Source organism: Bactrocera latifrons, unplaced genomic scaffold (assembly GCF_001853355.1).
Source record: "Bactrocera latifrons isolate USDA-ARS-PBARC rearing strain unplaced genomic scaffold, ASM185335v1 scaffold_117, whole genome shotgun sequence".
NCBI classification, from domain to species: Eukaryota; Metazoa; Arthropoda; class Insecta; order Diptera; family Tephritidae; genus Bactrocera; species Bactrocera latifrons.
Window position 1 is genome coordinate 300588 of NW_017534597.1, and position 20646 is coordinate 321233.

The following is a 20646-nucleotide window of genomic DNA, read 5'->3' on the forward strand; positions in this document are numbered from 1 at the left end:
ATAAATATAATAAATATAAAGCATATAAACATCTGTTTAACCGGCTACCCAAATTCACCTTCTGAACAGATTTCGTTCAACAAAGGGCAATAAAATCATGTTTCATACTTTTATTTTTGCACATTTGCAATATGATTATTGCATATTTTTTCTGCTCAAGTAAGAATATATTTTAAAAGAAAATACAGCACGTTCCTGAAAGCTATTAATTCACATAAATACATTAACTTGGTATTTGTGGGTTCGTGCTGCTGTGGCGGCAATTTCTGTTTTGTTCTTTTTCTCTTATTCGCTTCTTTTGTCCGACTGGTTGGTATTCATTTTTGCACAAGCAATAATCAACGCATTGTTCTTCATAATTTCATTTATTTTTATTATACACATTTATTTGCTTACTTATTTATTTATTTGTTGTGTCGCATTGTTTCATCAGCCAATCCGTGACAGCACACATTTCGTGCGTTCAAGTCAATACGATCACCAAAGAACATTCACTACATTCGACAAGCACCTCGCTATCTTCATCGTCGACGGCGCTGTCGTCGACATCGCGATTAGCGGCATCAGGGCCCTGTATGTCTTCATGAACACCAGTTCCTACACTTTTACTGTTGTTGGCACATTTCGATGTAGACGCATTTTCTGCGCCACTGTCAGCAGCTGCTTGAATATTCTTATCGGAGTTATTTTGTTTTTGTTGTTGAGTCAGTTTTTTCTCTTCCGAAGTTTTACTGGCACTATGCCTGTTCGGCGTACGCTTCTGGTTACGGTTGAGTATTTCACTGTCCACTGACTCATCAACAATATACTGACCGCCACATCGGCAATCATATGTATAGTACCAATACATGTCACCCGCAATAGACTTGCATTCTATCCCGTCTTCGCAAGCAACTTCACTATCACTGCCACTGTCACTTCCCCTATTTGTTTTTGCGGTGGCGGCACAGCGTTTCATGTCGTCAAGCGTTAACCGCGCAAAGATATTACTGTGCGTTTGGAATTTTCTCAACAGCAATTCGGCATCGTAGTGTCTTCGTTTCACAGGGTCTTTGAGCGTATTCCAAGCTTCATTTATGGCTACAAATTGTTCACTGTTTTGATCTGAAGAAGTTGAAGTTAAGATTTCGGCATTTATGTCAACAGCAACAGGCGTAATATTAGTTATGGTTGTGGCATTATCATCATTAGCAATTGCTGCATTTCTTTTTGTTTTGGTATCTATGTTATTTATATGTTGTAATTTATCGGGATGACATTGTAGAATCAATTGTTTATAAGTGCGGCGCAGCTCTTCGAAGCTCGCCGTTGGTTTGCAGTTTAAAATTTCATAAAAACTCTTCGTTGGCATTATCGCTGCTGTGTAATATGCTACTTATATGTATTTTCCAGTACAAGTACAATAATGTATGTAAAATTTTAAGCATACATGTCAACACATCAAGTTCCTATTCAATGATTTATTTCTGGTCTGCAAGCAAAAAAAATTATGTGTATACAAGTTTAGTACATTTGGTAATTTAATATATACTTACTTTTAAATGTTGCATGAAAGGCGATATTTATGCAATAAATATAAAACCAACTATTATAAAACCACGATTTCTACCACTCAAACATATGTTGAAAAAAATAAAATATTAATGTTTCTAAGTATAACCTAAATAAAATATTCCTTTACGCGTTGACTCACAAAGGCACACCTTTTTCAAAAAGGAATATTAAATAACTGTCTTACGATGTACCTACTCTTCTACTTTGTCCATCCCACTTAAGAGAGGCAGTCAATACTGACACTCCTTATTAAAAACTTAAATATGAAAGCCTAAAATAGCTTAGCTAGGAAATGAAGGTGATTTATTGATCGTGAGGTTAGTAAGAGTAGAGGTCATTAGCAGCGATGGCGCTAAGGTAAGACAGGTGTGATAGGAAATGCTATAAAATCTGAAGTTGCATAAAATTAGGTGGCATTCAATTACTAAATTTTCTAGACAGAACAAGAGAGGGATATTTTATACAACTTAAGAATTTATGTACATGACAATAATGAAAAAGTTTCATACCGTATCATGTTTTGTTATTTTTATATCTATACATAGTATTTTTGTTATTAAGGTGTATTATAATGAATTTATTTTCAGACCACTTTTGGTATTTACTGTGTCTCCTGTTCTTTCAAATAGACTAAGAGAATTACTCAATAATAAGTAGTCTATGGTTTTTCATTTTATTTTTTATTAATCTTCAAATTCATATCCATGTACGTAAAATAGTTGCAAAAAACATACATAGAAAAATTAAATATTTCATAAATATCGAAAATGATATGATATTAGATAAAGTGTTGAAATTGACAAACAAAATGAAACACATTTCACACCAACTTAATATAAAGGCCAAAAAATTTCTTAAAATAGGAAACCAGTTTGTTACAAATACAGTCACTACTTATAAAGGTAGCATCAATAAACTGTGTTGACCCAATTAAACGACTGGCAAAAGTAGTTGATGCGACCAACCTACATACATATGTACATATATACACGGGTTCATATACATATATGAATATTAAGGCAATCACGCACGAAAATCAACACAACAAGAGAAAGGGTGCGAGGATTAAATACATTGTTGGGGAAACTTTCAACTCGTTTATTCTTTAAGGCTGAGGGTTCAAGCACCCCCAAATATCAGTGAGGCGAAAGTAAAATGCACTTGGAAAGAAGAAACAGAGGTTTTGTTGCGCAAAAAACCGGCTTTATTCGGACTATTTAATTCTAGTAGAAAGGGAGGAGGGCGTAGACATTTTTAATTTATATAAGTACAACTTATACTTCTAAATACACATGTCAACGACTTTAATAAAGTAATATAACGGCGACATAAAATCGAAAATATCGAGTGTTACTTTTATTTCTTGTAGCTAACATTTATGCATACAAATATGTACGAAAATATGTCATGACAATCTGTTTATAAAATTACTCGTTTGTACTTACTTGCCTTTTTTGGAGATGTCGCTGGATTTGCGCTCCTCCCACAAAGAAATAAAAATCAACGCGATTGTGGTATAACTTCAACTACACGACGCAAATCTTTCCTCCGCAGAACACACTTTTTCTTTAGATTTCAACACATTTTCTGTTACATTCAATTTTGATATCAAATCGTGTTTTAATAATTAATGCACTTAACCGATTGGTCACAGAAAATTTTTTAGGAAAACACGCACACAATATAGTAGTTTATTACGAGAGATTTCTTCAAATACTGATGGCATTGCCAACACTGCTTTTGATCAGCTGAAATAACTTTTGACATTAAAAACAGGAAGACACAATGTTGCACGTTCTAGATGGTTTTAGTACATTTTGACACTAGATACAAGGTGTCAATGAAAAACTAATATTAACTTTCAATTAAAACGGTATTTTTAATAGCTTTCAGGTCTATATTTAAAAAAATTTATTAGAATATCATCATCTAACAGTTAGCCACTGGTCCAAGTTGTTTCAACAGGTTTTGACAAAAAGGTATGGGTGTTAAATAAATATGCACCCAAATAAGTTTTGTTGTTGTGTTCGACTAATAGTTCGTTAATGCAAACAGTCCTTGGTCAATTAAAAAATATGACCAATTTCGGTTACATCGACTAGACTGTGGTAGCAACAACAAAAATAGGACGTTTCTTTAAGTAAAACATACTTCAGGATAATTTACATTGGATTTGTTATGGGCGAGAGTTTCGTTGAAGTAATATACAAAATTTAATGTGTATCCGAGACATTTAAGTTCTTCACTTCCTTCTGATATTCTTATTAGATGAGCTAATGCAATATTTATACATTGCGAAAAAATATATCTTTATAACGAAAAAATATCATTATAAACAGTCTCTAGTTAGGTTTTAGAGGCATGTGTATTATATGATGTGTGTATACTTGCGTATAATTAAAAGTAAGGGTATGATGACATCAAACTCACAATATTCAGTACACAACACAACTTAAGTTGTCTTTTTTTATAAAATAATTTGCAACAGATAATTGATCGGTGCTAAAGGTACCAGCGGTGGTAACCATTTCTTTAAATTTAAAGACTCAGAGCTGAATACCGACTTTTATTGATAACAAACAAGTAACACATAAATCACAAAAACCTAAACTGGTTGCTATTTTGCATTATCACTTACGCACACACATATATTTATATACTTACTTACTTCAGAGAATKCCCGTTTTCGTTTCTTTGTTTACAAACTTATCGGCACCAGTTTGCCGAAGGCAGAGCACATAACTAGACGTGGGTCACTATACACATTGAATAAAATTTTATAGCTATATTTCTACTTGTTTACCTACTGTTATTACATACATACACATGCACATATATTCATATTAATGAGCGTATCTGTTCAAAGTGCAATAAGAAGTGCCTCAGAAAAATTCCGTGAATATGATCGCGTTACTACTTTTTCTACTGCTGGGTACATTACTCTTCTGGTTCATTAAACATCAATATTCTTATTGGAATCGTCGCAATTTCCCTTGTGATCCGGATACGAATATTCCTTGCGGTTGTTTAACATCTGTAGTTAGACATGAGAAATCTATGGGAGTGGCATTATATGATGCTTATGTGAAGGCCAAATCCCCATTCGTTGGTATTTATTTGCTTTTCCGGCCGGCCGTAATGATACGTGATGCCGAATTGGCGCGTCAAATACTCATACAGGATTTTACCAGCTTCCATGATCGCGGCGTGTATGTAGATGAGAAGCGTGATCGTATGTCATGCAATTTATTTTCGCTGCGCGGTCAAAGTTGGCGTACACTGCGTCAAAAGCTGACACCTACCTTCAGTTCGAGCAAATTGAAAGCAATGTTTCACACCTCCGATGATATTGGTGACAAAATGGTTGAACATCTTAATAGAATTTTGCCGGATGAGGGTAGAGCGGAAGTAGACATCAAGGAAATTCTTGTGACGTGAGTATATAAACATCAAAATAAAATATATTTACCATATACATATTTAAGTAAACGTTTTTTTTTTTAAATAAAAAAATCAATAATAATTTTATTTAATAGTTACGCTATCGACATAATCGGTTCGGTTATCTTCGGCTTAGATATAAACAGTTTTGAAGATCCTAAAAATAAATTCAGATGTCTAGTACACCAAGCACGTCGCAATAACTTAATTAATGCAAATATTGGAATGTTAATATTCTTGTGTCCATCGTAAGTATCCCAATTATAAAAAATATGTGTATTTATAAAAAATTGTTTAGTGCAATTTTTATTCTAAAAATGAGAGTTTCCAAATTTTATTCATATATTTCGCAATCAATGAAATTTTAAAGTGCTAGAAGTGTCTAACCAATGAGTTTAATTTGAACAAGTATGTACATATCATGGTTGATAGATAACACGAATGATTTCGTATGGCAAGCGGTGTGGTCTTGCTTGCATTGGGTTATATTGCTAACACCAGAAAATCAACACAGAAAATGCTTCAAACCAAATGAGAAAGGAAAAAGTGTAATCATAATTAGGAATGAAAAAAAAACAATATACTGAAGAATATATTTTATAAGATATTTTTCTTTTTTTAGAAGTTACAGAAAAGTGTTATTAGCAATTTATTTCTAAGGGGTTTATTGGTTTTAATTAAATTTCTAGTGTTAATATTTCAAATTTTCAGTAGTCAACACAGCTGACATATATTCCCAATTTTCTGGGATCCTTTAGTCTTACTTTTTTTATTCAGGTCATATCTGGTTAACGATACATATATCTTCACTTATTTCACATGATAGTTGTGTTATTTCGAAATATTCTTTGAAATGAAGCCTTGTTAATCAACTCAATCCATTGCAAACCATGCACATTCGAGTTTTTTTTCAGTTTTGATATTTATTTTTGACTTCGGGGTTTTTGGAACTTCTGGTTGGAAATGCTCTGGATTATTTTGTCGATACTTTGGAACCGAATATTCATCCTAGTCGCATCATTTATGCTCAACCAGCTAAGCGAGGAATAGGTGGAATAGGATACTACTTGCATGAGCTCAAATATGTTACTTTTATTTCATCTGTTTCGATAGTCAACGTCTAGGTCAATTTATTCTTTCATATTATTGTTCACTCAGAACTGCTTGGAGAATTTCTGTGGTGCTACAATGTTATAGCAGTGAAGAAGGTCTTATATAGCGTAGTTTTTATTCATGTTGATTTTCTAAAAAGATCACGCTTCCACTTACAGCATTATTAAATACTTGGTTCGTTTGGGTTTTAAGAATAAAACTGCTATGGGTTTACGTGAAATATTAAAAGATACAATTGAATACCGCGAAAAACATAATATTATACGCAAGGATATGCTGCAGTTGATGATGCAACTAAGGAATACAGGCAAAATTACCGAAGATGATGATAATTGGAGCACAAAGGCCAACACAAGTAAGAACACAACACTGCAAAACAATTATTTATATAATTTTTGCGATATCACTCAGAGAACCTACTTGAAAAAATTATAAATAACTTCTGTATGTCTGGTTCATTCCATTTTTAATAGCCACTGGTGAGGAGAATGAATTCACTTTGGACGACATAGCGGCACAGGGTTTCATTTTCTATATTGCCGGTCAGGAGACTACTAGTTCAGCAGCGGCTTTCACCATTTTTGAGTTGGCTCAATGTCCAGATTTGTTGGCACGTGCGCAGAATGAAGTGCATGAGGTGTTATCCCGTCATAATGGCCAGATAAGTTATGATGCTTTGCAGGAAATGCCGTTTTTGGATTTGTGTTTACAAGGTATGACAACTTATAAAATGAATATTTTCTTCCAAATTTTGCATATTACCCTACATCAAAAAATTTTTTTTTCTACAGAAACCAATCGCAAGTATCCATTCCCGTTTTTGAGTCGAGAATGCACACGGGACTACACTATACCCGACACCAAGCATGTGATCGAAAAGGGCACACCCATAGTCATTCCACTACTTGGCATACACCGTGATCCACAATACTTTACTAATCCAATGATATATGACCCCGATCGCTTTTCACCTTCAAACCCCAATTATAATGCCAACGCTTATATGCCATTCGGTGTTGGACCACGTCAATGCATTGCTCTACGTATGGGTAAAATAAATTCAAAATTGGGTCTTGTAAAAATTTTACAGAATTTCGATGTGGAAGTGATGAGCAAACGTGAAATCATCATAGATAATCATTCGGTGGGAATTCAACCGAAGGGGGGCGTAAAAGTACGCCTCTCAAAGAAAGCAAAACCGTGTAATTAAATGTGCTCTTACAATATGTAAAATTAATAGACGCTTATATATATATACATATGTACATAGGTCATAAGGTTCTTTGTTACAAATTACATATAGTCTAATAGCATATATTTAGGCGTTATAACGCTGCTTGCAATTGCCAATTTTATTTATTTACTTTAGTGTTTTGCTTTAGTTAACAAAAGTTGTAGTTTCAAAACTTACTAAAAATCATTGAAAGAATCAACATTTTAATGGTCACACAAATACATAAATATCCATTAATTTAAATTTTTTTATTTAATTTTTTGTTATTCGCTTAAACTCCGAGGGCTTCTGGATTTGTTTCGCGCTGTCGCAGTTTTTGCATATTCTTCTGACGAAATATTTCTTTGCTCGCCTCCTTGATGGCCTCGAATATCTTGGCTTGCGACATAATTTGTTTTTGTACATTTTCCACAGCCGGCTCGGCATTTATGTCGATAAGATCACTCAGTCCTTCCGACATATCTTCGTTGTTATACATTTTGACATCATCCAAGTCAGCTCGTTTCCATAAAGGGTAAGGGAGAGATGAGCGCTTTTTACCACAACCTTTTAGTTTAATCAAGAGTGTAAAGTTTTTTTTTTGCAAACAAATATTTTGTTAAATAAAAAATTTTTTGTTTCTATTCTATTTGAGAAAACAGTAATAAAATCAAAATATATAAAATAATACTATTTTTTGCATTTACCTGTAAAAGCATTGCAAAATGGACGTTTCTCATATTTCCATTGGATGATGCCTCTTAATTTGTGCTTAAGTAGAGAAAAAGAGTAGCATATACATACTTATAAAATATGGAAAATCTGACGTATTTAGAAAGATATTTAAATGAAAAAGATGTACGTATGGAAATGTTTTTAGATTTATGAGGAACATCAAAAATTTATTGAAATCATAGCAAATTTATCACGCTTAAATTATAAAAAAAAAAAAAAAAACGGAAAAATGTTAAGGGGTTACATGGGTTTACGGGTTTTAAATAATCGTGTTTTTTATTATTTAATTTAATTGTACAACACCTCTAGAATATTATCCTAAATTTTCAAGTTGATCCGAGTAATAGTTTCGGAGATACAACCTTGAGAACTTGCGCGCTCGAGGCTAGATGGGTTAAGTGCGTCGTCCTTAAAAGCTTTTTTCTTGAAATTCTGTTTTTGAAGTCGGTTGTCAAGATTTCTCGAGAACTATTCAACCGGTCTTCATGAAATTTTACACAGGCATTTGAGTTACAATTCTTAAAGACTTGGCGAAGGATTTTCTCGCTGAAAATTTTCGCTGAATTAAAATTTTCACTGAAATTTTAATTTTTTTTTTTGTAAAAATGTCTGCCAAAATCCCAATTTTCAGTTTTTTTCCTTCGTCCAAGTTATAAGTTAAGGTTTTAAGGTTTAAAATATTTTTTTTCCAAAAATTATAGCATTTTTTTGTTAATAGTGTATGTTCGTAACAGTAAAAAATTGTAATAAAATATGTATTTCTTTATATGAAAAAAAAAAATATTTTGTTGAAAGAATGTTGTTTTTTACCCGAGGAAACCCGTGTAGCCCCTTAAAGTGCAATACCGTGCCACCATATTCAAATTTTTAAGCTATACTAATTGATTGTTCGTTTCGCCACTTTTTAAGGATTGAATTTATTTCTGCTTGGAGTCGTATTATAAAATTTTTTTATATTATTATTATTATTATATTATAATTTTTTTATATTATATTATTTAGGAGTTTTCGGAGGTCGAATATCGCTTTTCCTTCATTATTTTTAATATTTATTTTTTTTAACCTAACCTATAATATCTAGGCCCACATTCCACGATATAATTAAATTTATAATTGTTATGTAACTATATGGCAGACGTAATAAAAAAAAAGCGTAAATAACAGCTGAAACATTTCAAAAATCTTGTAATTTAGAGAAATATAAGAAAGAAATTAAATGTTTGAAACTGCTATATATATACACTATATAAAAAAATTGTATTTTTTTTTACATATTAACTGTAATTAACATTGTAGGTAAACAATTTCTAAATAATTAATATAAATAATAAGTAAAGTAAAAAATATAAAAAATGTTTACTGATTAATTTTATTATTTATTGGCCTCACATTCAAATCGTCACTATCCATTTCAATTTGTAGTGTAGAATGTAGACACAACAACCAAATCATGGACCACAACTTCCACGCAAACATTTTTGGAATTTTTTTTTCTAAAAAATCTTCAATTTAGTTATTAATATTTTTTTAAATTTTACACTTTACACCAACTATTCAAGTAGATTTAGAAACAACTTGATTATGTTCTTATTTCGAAAGCTTATTTGTACTGAGAATATACAAGAAGATACTGTTCCGTGCAGCGTTCGGCGTACAATTGACGGTGAAAGTGGACCGCGCGGCTTATAATTATTCCCGAGCTGCCACAGAACCATTGAAAATGGCAAATGTAGTAGAATTCCCTACCGGACATTGGAGCACATGTTTGCATTTATGTGAAATCTTAAATATGTATGTGCCCATGTGTATATGCACACTTGGAGGCGACAGTGCAGGACCGACTGCTGTGCTGTGAAAGCGCTTTTCGTGGTTAACTAAGCAGGTCGTCTGAGCATAATTGCTTTCTGCTACCAATTTACGTAGTTGTTATTGTCTTTATTATTATTTCATTTTGGTTTTAAAGTTTTTTGTTTTTTATTCTTGATTTCTATTCTGAAGCGCTTGACGCTCTTACTATATTGCGAATGGGCTATTTAAATTGCGGTTAACACTTTGAAAAATAAGCGCCATGAAATGTGTCTTTAAAGTTAGTTTTAGCATACTTTTAATGTGGTCAGCACTAAAAAAAATGAATGTGATCACAACTACTTAATAATAATAGCACAGATATTAAATTTAAACTATTTTTAATATCGAAACCATGTTGAGAATATACAAGAAGATACTGAGGAATTGGTATTCCGAGAACAACAGCTGTAAGTACGATCTGTTTTCATAATTTTGGATTATTCAGGGTAAGGGTTATGATGGGAATACCCACCATTCATTTAGCGGAATGGAATTATATTTATATCCGCATATGCACTCTCAACACTGATGTATTCTTCGAAATTGATTGATAAATGTATAATCTAATTCTTCTTCTTCACTGACRTAGACACCGCTTACGCTGTTTTAGCCGAGTTAAGAATAGCGCGCCAGCCGTTTCTCTTTTCGCAATTTTGGCACCAATTCGAGATACAAAGTGCAGCCAGTTCCTTCTCCACCTGATCTCTCAAACGGAGTGGAGCACCTCTGCTTTCCCTGGCAGGTACTGCGTTGAATATTTCAGAGCTGGAAAGTTTTCATCCATACGGTCGACATGAACTAGCCAGCCAAATTAGCCGCTATTTTTAAATTGGCTGAACTATGTCAATGTCGTCGTATAGCTCGTATACCCCATCGTTCCATCGAATGCGATATTCGCCACTGCCAATGCTCAAAGGACCACAACTCTTCCGTAGAACATTTCTCTCGAAAAGTCGTAAAGTCGACTCATCAGATGTTGTCATCGTTCATGCCTCTGCACCACATAGCAAGACAGGGACGGTGGGTGCCTTGTACAGTTTGGTCTTTGTTATTCTGTGTTGGATTTGGAGGCTGACATTGTTGTTGGTGTTAGAACTGGTTCCAACATAGAAGAAATCATCTACGACTTCGAAGTTATGACTGTAAACAGTGACGTGAAAGCCAAGTCGCGTGTTCGACGACTATTTGTTTGATGACAGGAGATATTTCGTCTTGCCCTCTTTCACCATCATTTGCCTTCTTTATCCAGTCTAGAAAAAGCAGAACTACATAACCTGTTTGTTTGGTGTTGACGGTAATAGAAACTGCCTGATCGTATTAATTTTCTTTATATGTTAGAAGTCCCGTTTAGCATAGACTTCTGATAATCTTCGAGAATATTGCTCTAGTTTCATCTTCGCAAAGATTTTCTCATATTTGGTAAAAGCAGATAATTTTGTATCACATAAAACATTACGCTACAATATAAATTCAAAGAGAGACCATTAAAATCCATGTTTTTTGAACGACCTGTTGTTAATCAAGCGTCAACTGGATAGAGAGATCACCAGCCTTTACTTAAAACAATTGATCTATGCCACTGTCGTAATGGCCAAAACATGCTCCATACACCGGCCGGCCGAAAGCACCTTTCGTGTTTTCGAAATTGTAGTATCGTAATATTACGAGAAGGCGACGTAACATAACCTATTTATATACACTTTTTCGTACACATTATTAACGTGGAGAGTGTGGAAAGCGTGTTTCGGAAAACAGCGTATGCCACGATTCGCAAGACAATGTGAAAAATATTTTCGAAGTGAACGGTTGTTTTGCGTGATGGTGTAAAAGTTATAAGACTGTATACAATTTTCATAAACTGTGAATTATTAAAAATCTAACGAAAACTTAATAAAGTTTCAATCGTTTGGGAGAATAACCGTTTGCTTATTGGCAAGTTAGTGCGCAGAAAGCATACATTTAATAGAAAATCAAAATCTAGCAGAAGTTGTGCACAAAAGTGAGTAAGAAATTAAAAATAAAAAGTTACATAGTGTGGATCGTTTATATTAACCGAGAACGAGTGTAAAATTATTTAATTTTCTTTAAGAAATTGCAATTTATATGAATGAAAACTTTTAAAAAATCTGTGAAAATGGTCTAAGAATAGCCGTTGAGAAATAGCAATGGCTGCCGCGACGCAACTCGGTAGTTGCGTTTCCCGCTGCATTTGTTTTCCCACATTGCCCTCTCGGCGCAGAGAAATTGGTGCAAACAGAAGCAACAAGAAAGCAATCGGTGACAATTTTCCCCACTTTCCCGTCTATAAATACCGTTACTATTTTAAGAAATATGCGCTTTTTTACCTTTTTCTAACTCACAGTACTAGCTAAATTTATTAAATTCGCTCCATAGGTGTGGAAGCATAGTCCAACATATGTATGTATGTATTTCATTTTGGCGACTAAGTCGGAAAACAGTTCATTTTTATATATATGTGAGTCGCTACATTTAAAATTCCACTTGTATAAATTATGTATAATATTTGAAAAATTGCGAGAGAGTTTTGCATTGCTTGACATCTCGGCTACTTATTGTGCTATTATGCTGGTAAGAACTTATTTATTTGTTTGTGAGTCAAGAAAACTCGACATCCTCGAGTCCGGTTTCATCACAATTACCAAAATAATATTTTACGCATTCACCTAGCAGTGAAAATGTAATTTCGGAAAATTTGTTCTCACGCGTAGCTAAGAACCACGTTGTGCATTTTATTTATTTTTGCAAGACGACCATTGATAAAGATACCACATCTATACTAAAACTTACCGATCTAAACGGGGTTAGAGCTCCGAAAATACAACCCTTGGCCGTATAAAATATTGACCCAGTAACGTAGAACCGGCTGATGTGAGAATCACCTATCAACATATACCACACCTATCTAGTTTAGTTTAGATCTCTTTCTTAAACTGAAGTTAGAAAAAAGCTCGTACTTGAAAAATAGGCTWGGATTGTTCTGATTATTAAAAAAGAGAGAGCAAGGCGTATGCAATTTGATTCCTGTTGATACAAGTTTAAAAATGGGAGATATCCTATTCATAGCCCAACCTAATACATAAAGTCCTTTACACATATCTTGATATCTACGTTACAAACTTATTTTTTGTAATTTAAACGAATACCGTTATTTTAGAGTTGGATTGCCTTTTTCACATCAAACTACAAAGTGTTTTAATGCATCGATACCAGCTAGCTTTTGCAAGTTGAATGTTGTTCACAATAAATTTCTCTTAATAATACAACAATTTTAAAACATCTATTTTACCAATAATTTAGTATTGCCTCTGAAAACACGATACTCTGTTGCAGGTCTGCACCAAAACCTAAAAACTTTAAAAGGTGCCCTAAAAACTAATATAGATTCAAAATATTGTTTATTTTTGTCATTAAAGTAAGCAATATTTTTAGTATTTACAGAAATTTGCTTAGGTACAATATTATTCTTTTCATTTTTTATTATGCTATTTGAATATAAATAGAAAACATTTACCCCTCTCGTAAAATTTCTTTCCGGACTTTTCGAAAAAAATAGTCAAAACTACGCTTTTATATTACCGTAAATGGGTCGAAATTTCTTCTGAAAATAAAAGTGATTGGTTTCATCTTTGTTATGGTCGAACTATGCATTTACACTGAACTAGCCGAGTGGATCACCCGAGCGTATAAGCACTTTTTCAAATGCGTGTATATTTTACGCTAATTGGAATGTAAACATTTATATGGAACGTAACATTTATGTAATTTTTGTAAACATTTCCACAATTTACATGTTCCATTTAAATAAAAAAAGATGTTATGACGTTTGAGATAATAAAAAATGTGCTTAAAAGAAAGGTGCATTGAACGAGTATATTTCTATAAAGTAAAAACAAAAATTCGAACGTGCTTTCTTTTTACCCTTTGACTAGATATTGTTAAATTTTTTTCCCCAGAGAATATATATTTTTTAATTGAATTTTGGCAATTTTCATAGCTAAGAAATCTGATGCTGATATCAGCTGTTGATTATGCCGTAAAACTAGATATGACCTAGTCTACGAAAAGGGAGCTAACGTGCGAAAACTAGTTTTCTGGGAAATAGCTGTTAAAAATCTCATCTTCCATCCGAATCAACTAAAAAGTGAAAATTGATTTTTTGGATTTTTTGACACCTAAGCCCCCTTTCCGTAGACCAGGTGCCTTCTGAAATTCGGCATTAATACTATGTCGCAACCAGTCTTAAAAGGGGTGATCCATTTCAAGATTTCCTATTTTGTAAAGAAAACTTTATTAATTAATGCAATTTCCAATCCTTACAGCTAGGAAGTTAACATAATGTATGTATGTGAGCTTAAAACTAATGAGTTCAAATGTTTATTGTTGTTGTTATTATTATTTAAGGAAAGAGAGAATTTAGTTTAAGAAAGATCAATTAGCAAGTATCGAAATTATGAAATGAGAAAAAGAGATATGTGAGGATAAGTAAGACAGGTAAAGAAGGAATGAAGAAGTGTATGTTGTTGGTAGTGGAAGTATTGGTATATGACTATATACAACAGTTTGCTGGCTTTTTATGAAAAAACACTTCTTTAAAAATTTCCCGCTGTCTACCGGGACAGTAACCAAGACTTTTGATTATAATAATTTGAAATGTTGCCGTCGTAGAGAGAAAGTTGGGGGAGTATAAAGGATGCGGATCCCTCTCAAGGGCATCCCTGAGAACTCCTTGTCTGAGAATAATTGTCACCGATTTCTCCACTCCCTCTCTCCCTGTCACTGGTAATCCGTCATTCATCTTACTAGCATGCAGCACAGATCGGTACACTTATAAATATGTACATACATATAAAGTATTGTATATAGGTAAACTAGCACACACGCGTCTAACTAATGAAGTTATAAATATACTCCCGACTGAGTAACTTGAGTTGCCCTACTTTCTGAGTAAATAAATATTTATGCTAATTGCATACGTGTAGTATGTGTTTTAATTTTTGCCTATTTATCCAAACACACGGCATTGATTGTCACCAACAACGCAAAGAGCTGTTGACAGCTAAAAAAGTATTATTAAAGAACAACAATATGGTAAATGCCGTTATTTCTAAATAAATTACAACCATTTGAAAAAAAAAAATATCTCGAAAATTTAAACCAAAAACCCAATTTTCAGTCTTTTTCCTTCACCCTAGTATAATGTATGTTTGTAGCAATAAAAAATTCGAATGAAATATTTAATTTTTTATACAAGAAAAAAGGCTGTTTTTTACCCCAGAAGACCCATGTAACCCCTTCAGTTACTATAACATACTGATACTGTTACAAGTGTAGGTATAAGTACTTCGTAAACAGTACTTTTGAATGATTAAAAATAACTTTCGGTTTATGTTCACATAAAATATAAAAGAAAGAAATACGTATATATATATATATATATATATGTATATATAGTGTATATATATATATATATCTATATATATGACAAATTAAAGACGCTTGCAAAAATTTATATAGCTCATATGTATGTAATTTAGCGGTTATTTACATTTTAGCATCCACTTCCATGTGAACAAGTATTTCTTGTGAGTTAATAATTTTTTACACTGCCGCATTTATAATTAAGTATTTTATCTTCATTATTACTTTCTTAATAAAATCCATATATTATACATTGTTGTATCATTTTTATTAATAACCATTTTATTTTCACAATTATTGTACTATGTGCTTCCTTATAAACAAAATTTCAACTGAAATTCCGGCATTTCAAATTTAATGGTATTTTTAGGTGAAAATGTCAGACAACAACAGTGAAACCGCCGCCCAACAACAGCATCAGCGCGCAAACGGTACAGAACGCTCCCAATCGACAGAGGAGAAAGAAATCCCACGCGAACCAGCTCTAGTACATAAAGACATCAATGTAAGTGCTAGACGAATTTTAATATATAGCATATACGAGTATTTATGGATATAAGTAGGTGTTTCCACACATTGTGTGTACTTACGAAAACTCGTCGTTTAGAAAAGAGCAAAATGTTGAAAATTTAAGTGTAACTCCTTAGAAACACACGACGAACTTTTACGAACGTTCACTCCTTTATATTCATGCATTGCGCTGCACCTAAGGACCTAATGTGAGCTTAGAAACTCCAAAACTAGTTCTTGTGCTATTAATAGATCATACTGACCTCGAGAACGATAGAACGCATGAGTTTCACTAAACTACTTAGCAAGATTAATCTTGTCACAATCGTGGGAGTACTTACTGGACATTGGCTGTACCACATGCTAATAATCTTGTCGTACACAAATCGCCAAAGTTGTATGGAGATTGAATTATCCATGCGATTTTTTTTCGCAGTCATAATTTTGGCGAACCGAGTGAAATAGCCGGATTTTATACAATATTAGCCGCCTCAACAAATTTGTGATAGAGGCAAAGCGTTTTGTCGATTTATGGGGTGTTTATAATCAATACAAACACATCAATATAAACACAATAAGCGGAGATTTTAGCGGTTCAAATTCTTTTGTTACAAGATCGATCTTAAACCGACCTCTTTTCGTTATAGAATTGAATCCAAATTAATTCAAACACACATTTCCCTTACTTACAGATAAAGACTGAATTGGAATGCCTCGTCAGGTTGCTCGACGGCAAAATCTACAAAGATGAAGAGACTGCTATGGAGGAATTACATCAGTATCTGATCGAAGATGAAGGCTCTTGGGTATTAGGCGATAATTTCCTCGTATTCGTGCAGCGTGTTTTGCGTGAAGATAACTTTTCACCCGACACACGTGTCCATTTAATACGTACATTGGCCTACGCCGCACTAAAAGATGATGTCATCATAATACTGCATCAAGATCGACGCGATCATTCGCTCATGAATTATGCACAAGACATTGAGAAACATACGCCAGAAGAGCAACAGGCATGGGCGATGTTTGTAAGGCGATTCACACAATTCATTAAAGTGAAAACTGTATAAATATTTCCCGATTTCAGATGTGTAATCTTTTTGAGAATGTCGGACCCTCCGAGTGGTTGCTTTATATCTCGGAATGGGATTATTTGGGCCAGACAATATCGAATATACGCGTGACAACCAAGGTAGCGGTACACTGCATACTCTCCAATTGTCCACAATTGAAGAACAGCGGTTCGATGATGCTCTACAACATCGCTATAAAGGAGGTGAAGACAGTGGTAAGCATTGCGTGGTACAGTGGTAATTGAGTGCGGTTTTATACTTCAATAAATTCATTGCAGGTTTTTGACGATATTGCTGTGGAGCTGGCCATGGCCATTTTGCAATTCTTCCAAAGCAATCCAACGGAGGAGCAAGTCTTCCGCACTATTAAAGCACTGGCGCGTTTTCTGGAGGTGAACATTATTTATAACTTTTTGTTATTGTTATTTATGTGCCCCATTAAATATACAAGGTCTCCGCTGATGTTGCTGCCATTATACAAATGATCGGTCCACATCCTAAGCAATTTGCTGGCATGAGCGAACGTGTCGATGAGCTGGTGAATAAGATTAGCCGCAAAGTGCCAGCCTAAAGCCATACTATAAAAGCATAACAGTTTTAAAGGGACATAAGCTCTTCCCACTGCAGACACATTTATTTCATAATTTTTCTATTATTTCATTATGCGTTCAAACATTTTATTGCAATAAGCAGTTTTTCTAAAGTAATACCAGCGATTTTTTATAATAAAAAAAGATTATTAAGAAACAAGAATTTATAGGCAGTTGCTCGCTTTTAGTTAGTTTTAGTTGCAAACTTATTTTCTTTTGAATTTATACCGCTGAATCGCTGCAACACCAGCTGAAGATATTCCCTTTGTTGGCACGTAATTGTAACCAGTTTTTTTGATTTGACACAAACATTTCCGATGGCAATTGCGTTTCTTGTGCAGCGGCATCAGCTAACGGAAAATTAAAAGAAATATTTGCATATAGTTATAAGAAAAACGACCATAAATACACAATCCACCACTCACCTCCCACCATTTTTCGATCGTAATTAAATTTCGGCGTTTGTATAATAGAAATTACATCCTCTGGCTTGCGTAACAGTATTTTACCTACACCCTTACACATGCGCAACACTTCGTGATTACTCAACTTCTCCAACTGCTCGGCATTTAGCTGCGAACAAGCCAATATCCATTCGCGTACACAATCGAAGTCATTCAGCAGTTGCACCGCGCCGTTCACGCTGAACTTAATGCGTTTCATATAAATATAGTCGAGCCAGGCTTCACAAATGATTTTCAAAATCAATTTTAAAGTCACCAAATCCTTTGTGGCTTTAATGGCAGGTAAAAATATTTGATCTAGCACATAGTCGACATAATCGTTTTTAACATCTTCGTCGAAGACACGCTGCTGCCAGTGGCTGGCAGGCGGAAAGGAAAGCTTGAAATTGGCAAGACTGAGTATACGACACACTTCGGACATAATTTGCACGCATTCTTCATTTGTTTTCTGTAAAGTAAGTGACTTAAAGTAATTGAAACGAAAGTCATCCTAAGTTACCTTGAGTTTGTCGATATTGGCATTGATCTCCAATATCAATTTAGCACGCAACGCAACATTTACAAGCATAAGGATATCGGTGAGATCGGCAGTTAATTTGGGTAGCTTATGCTTGCCGAAGCCGGCCAAACACACACGCACATCGTGTTCCATTATGCGAAAGAAGCGATCCATTTGCCATTCACAGCAGAGTTGCTTGGCTTGCTCCTTCACCCACAAACGCATCGAATGTACGGAGTGATCTGACGAGTTATAGATCAAATTTTAAATCATCAAAAGGCTTTAGCGTAGCAATCAGTTTACTCACCAATGCGATGGAGTATAGGTATTTGCTCGGCAACAGGAAGGCTACTGATTTGCATTTCTGCTTCACTACTGGGAAAATAACTATTGCTTAATTCTATCAAATTCTGGAAGACTAGCACCCAAAAACTGCCGGTGTAAGTGCCGAGATGCTGCAATTGGAAGAACTGAGTTTTAAAACTAAAAAAATCACATGAGGAGACTGTGAATTATCGAAATATGCGAATGATTGAAAAATCGGTGAAGACAATGTACACTTTATATGTAAAGCAGAGCGGAAAACTTATAACCAAATAAATAGTAATTGTACCTCTTCTTGACCCACGGGCCGATGTAATTGTAAAGCACGTTCCATCGTCTCTGGCCGGCAATTTGTTGATAATAAAGCGTAACGAAACAATTGATCCCATACATTAACGGAAACGAAGTTCGTAAGGCTTTCGGCAACTCCACGTAGCGTCGAATACACAGGCTCCGGAATATCTAATAAAGGTTATTCTCATTCAATAATATTTTGATGTTTGCCACTTTAACTACTTTACTAACCTTCCACAGTATGGTGTTTCAACCAGTTTCTCATCGTTTCCACGTGCGTTAACGGATAACAAGCAAGCGGTGTATCGATCCACCATAAAATAATATGATCCAGAATAAGGCCTACGTTGGACCATAATATTCGAATGCCGCGAGTAACAAACTCATTTAAATCTCCTCGAGTACAGGCTTTACCTATGAATATTTCGGAATATATGTACAGATGGATTATGTTCATATCAGTATACAAATTATGGAATTAAAATATTATCGAAAATAAAAAAAGTAGTATCTTCTTCCATTCTCCAAACGGGCTCTATCTAAAAGCACGAGTTTATAAACTTAATATTCCATATTATAAGCAATGAAAAAACTTAACCTCGTATTTGCATAGATTAGACATACGTGTATAATTCGAAAATTCCTAAGTCAAACGAACCTGATAATAATGAACAGTGAAACGGAAAATACGTACCAAAAGGGAAATGAAGTGTCCATAATTGACATTATGTTTGAAAATGATTCGCTCAGCAGGCACATTAACTGGGCGGTGTCAAACATATACACGAATAGTGATCATATGGCAATTATAGCTCAAATTCCGTGCTCACCGAGAGCAAAGCTGGAGCAGCAGGAGTTCGATGCAGACCTATTTGAGCTAGTCTGGAGTGAACCAAAGGTACCAGGTGACGATGCCGCCCACAACAAGCGGCGGCCTGTATATTGGTGGAATGAGGGATTTGGAAAAGTCGTCGATTCCCGAAAAGCAAGAGCTACTCTATCTCGAGTGGAGTACCCCAAGGATCAGTATTAGGCCCACTTATGAAACCTCATGTATGATAGGGTGCTAAGAAGACAACAACCAAAAGATGTGAAACTAATAGCATATGCCGGTGATCTCATGGTGGTAGTAGTGGTTAAACAACCTATACAACAGATGCTATGAGAGCTTAAATGGTCGACGAAAATAGTTCTCTTCTGCGAGTATGGAACTGACAAAGCACAAAACAGAAGTTTTACTTATAAGCACCAGGAAGGTTGGCAGAATTAATACAGCACAGAAAATCTAGACTTCCTCTGAAGTCACCTTGTGCCTTCCACATCACATCACATAGCGGCGCGAGTGTCACCTAAGCACTGGCCAGGCACCGTACTTGCTTTTCTTTTATAGAGCCAGCTAACAGCCAGCTTCTCGCGAGACTACATTATGACTGTTAAATCACATCACATGGCAACGCGAATGTTATCTAAGCACTGACCAGACACCGTGCCTGCTTTTCTTTTATAGAGCCAGCTAACAGCCAGCTTCCCGCGAGACTACATTATGACT

General features: G+C 34.5%; 5 protein-coding genes across 7 annotated transcripts in view; 2 read left to right on the plus strand and 3 right to left on the minus strand.

Annotated features, from left to right (window-relative positions):
* LOC108977930 (CDC42 small effector protein homolog) overlaps positions 1-3460 on the minus strand; it is a 7384-nt gene extending 3924 nt beyond the window's left edge. Inside the window, exons 1-2 of one of the 2 annotated variants that reach the window (XM_018947925.1) lie at positions 3000-3460; positions 397-1471 (exon numbers count right to left, since the gene is read on the minus strand). In XM_018947925.1, the coding sequence (XP_018803470.1) occupies positions 464-1351 (888 nt within the window). In that variant the 5' untranslated portion in view covers positions 1352-1471; positions 3000-3460 and the 3' untranslated portion in view covers positions 397-463. The remainder of the gene's footprint in view (positions 1-396; positions 1472-2999) is intronic. The other variant, XM_018947933.1, reaches the window with a different exon arrangement.
* A 794-nt stretch (positions 3461-4254) lies between these two features.
* Positions 4255-7488, plus strand: LOC108977924 (probable cytochrome P450 6d4). The gene is made up of 5 exons (XM_018947914.1): positions 4255-4988; positions 5091-5243; positions 6267-6463; positions 6582-6821; positions 6900-7488. The coding sequence occupies exons 1-5, from the start codon at positions 4456-4458 to the stop codon at positions 7316-7318; spliced, it is 1542 nt and encodes a 513-aa protein (XP_018803459.1). The 5' UTR covers positions 4255-4455; the 3' UTR covers positions 7319-7488.
* Positions 7489-7578: 90 nt separating this feature from the next.
* On the minus strand, positions 7579-9701 carry LOC108977946 (cardioactive peptide). Of its 2 annotated transcripts, none has more exons than XM_018947954.1 (4): positions 9608-9701; positions 9446-9549; positions 8029-8092; positions 7579-7888 (listed from the first exon to the last, which is right to left on the minus strand). In XM_018947954.1, exons 2-4 carry the CDS (start codon positions 9530-9532, stop codon positions 7614-7616), a joined length of 426 nt encoding a protein of 141 aa, XP_018803499.1. In that variant the 5' UTR covers positions 9533-9549; positions 9608-9701; the 3' UTR covers positions 7579-7613. The 2 variants fall into 2 exon arrangements, with proteins under 2 accessions (XP_018803499.1, XP_018803489.1); XM_018947944.1 differs by having other exon boundaries at positions 9604-9701.
* Positions 9702-11669: 1968 nt separating this feature from the next.
* LOC108978097 lies at positions 11670-17679 on the plus strand. Its single transcript, XM_018948229.1, has 6 exons — positions 11670-11903; positions 15714-15848; positions 16546-16881; positions 16941-17141; positions 17205-17318; positions 17378-17679. The coding sequence occupies exons 2-6, from the start codon at positions 15720-15722 to the stop codon at positions 17495-17497; spliced, it is 900 nt and encodes a 299-aa protein (XP_018803774.1). The 5' UTR covers positions 11670-11903; positions 15714-15719; the 3' UTR covers positions 17498-17679.
* Positions 17680-17718: 39 nt separating this feature from the next.
* The window catches only part of LOC108977375, a 7478-nt gene continuing 4550 nt past the window's right edge, over positions 17719-20646 (minus strand). Inside the window, exons 5-10 of the mRNA XM_018947027.1 lie at positions 19329-19511; positions 19093-19265; positions 18787-18934; positions 18480-18721; positions 17942-18428; positions 17719-17866 (exon numbers count right to left, since the gene is read on the minus strand). Of these exons, the coding sequence (XP_018802572.1) occupies positions 17739-17866; positions 17942-18428; positions 18480-18721; positions 18787-18934; positions 19093-19265; positions 19329-19511 (1361 nt within the window). The 3' untranslated portion in view covers positions 17719-17738. The remainder of the gene's footprint in view (positions 17867-17941; positions 18429-18479; positions 18722-18786; positions 18935-19092; positions 19266-19328; positions 19512-20646) is intronic.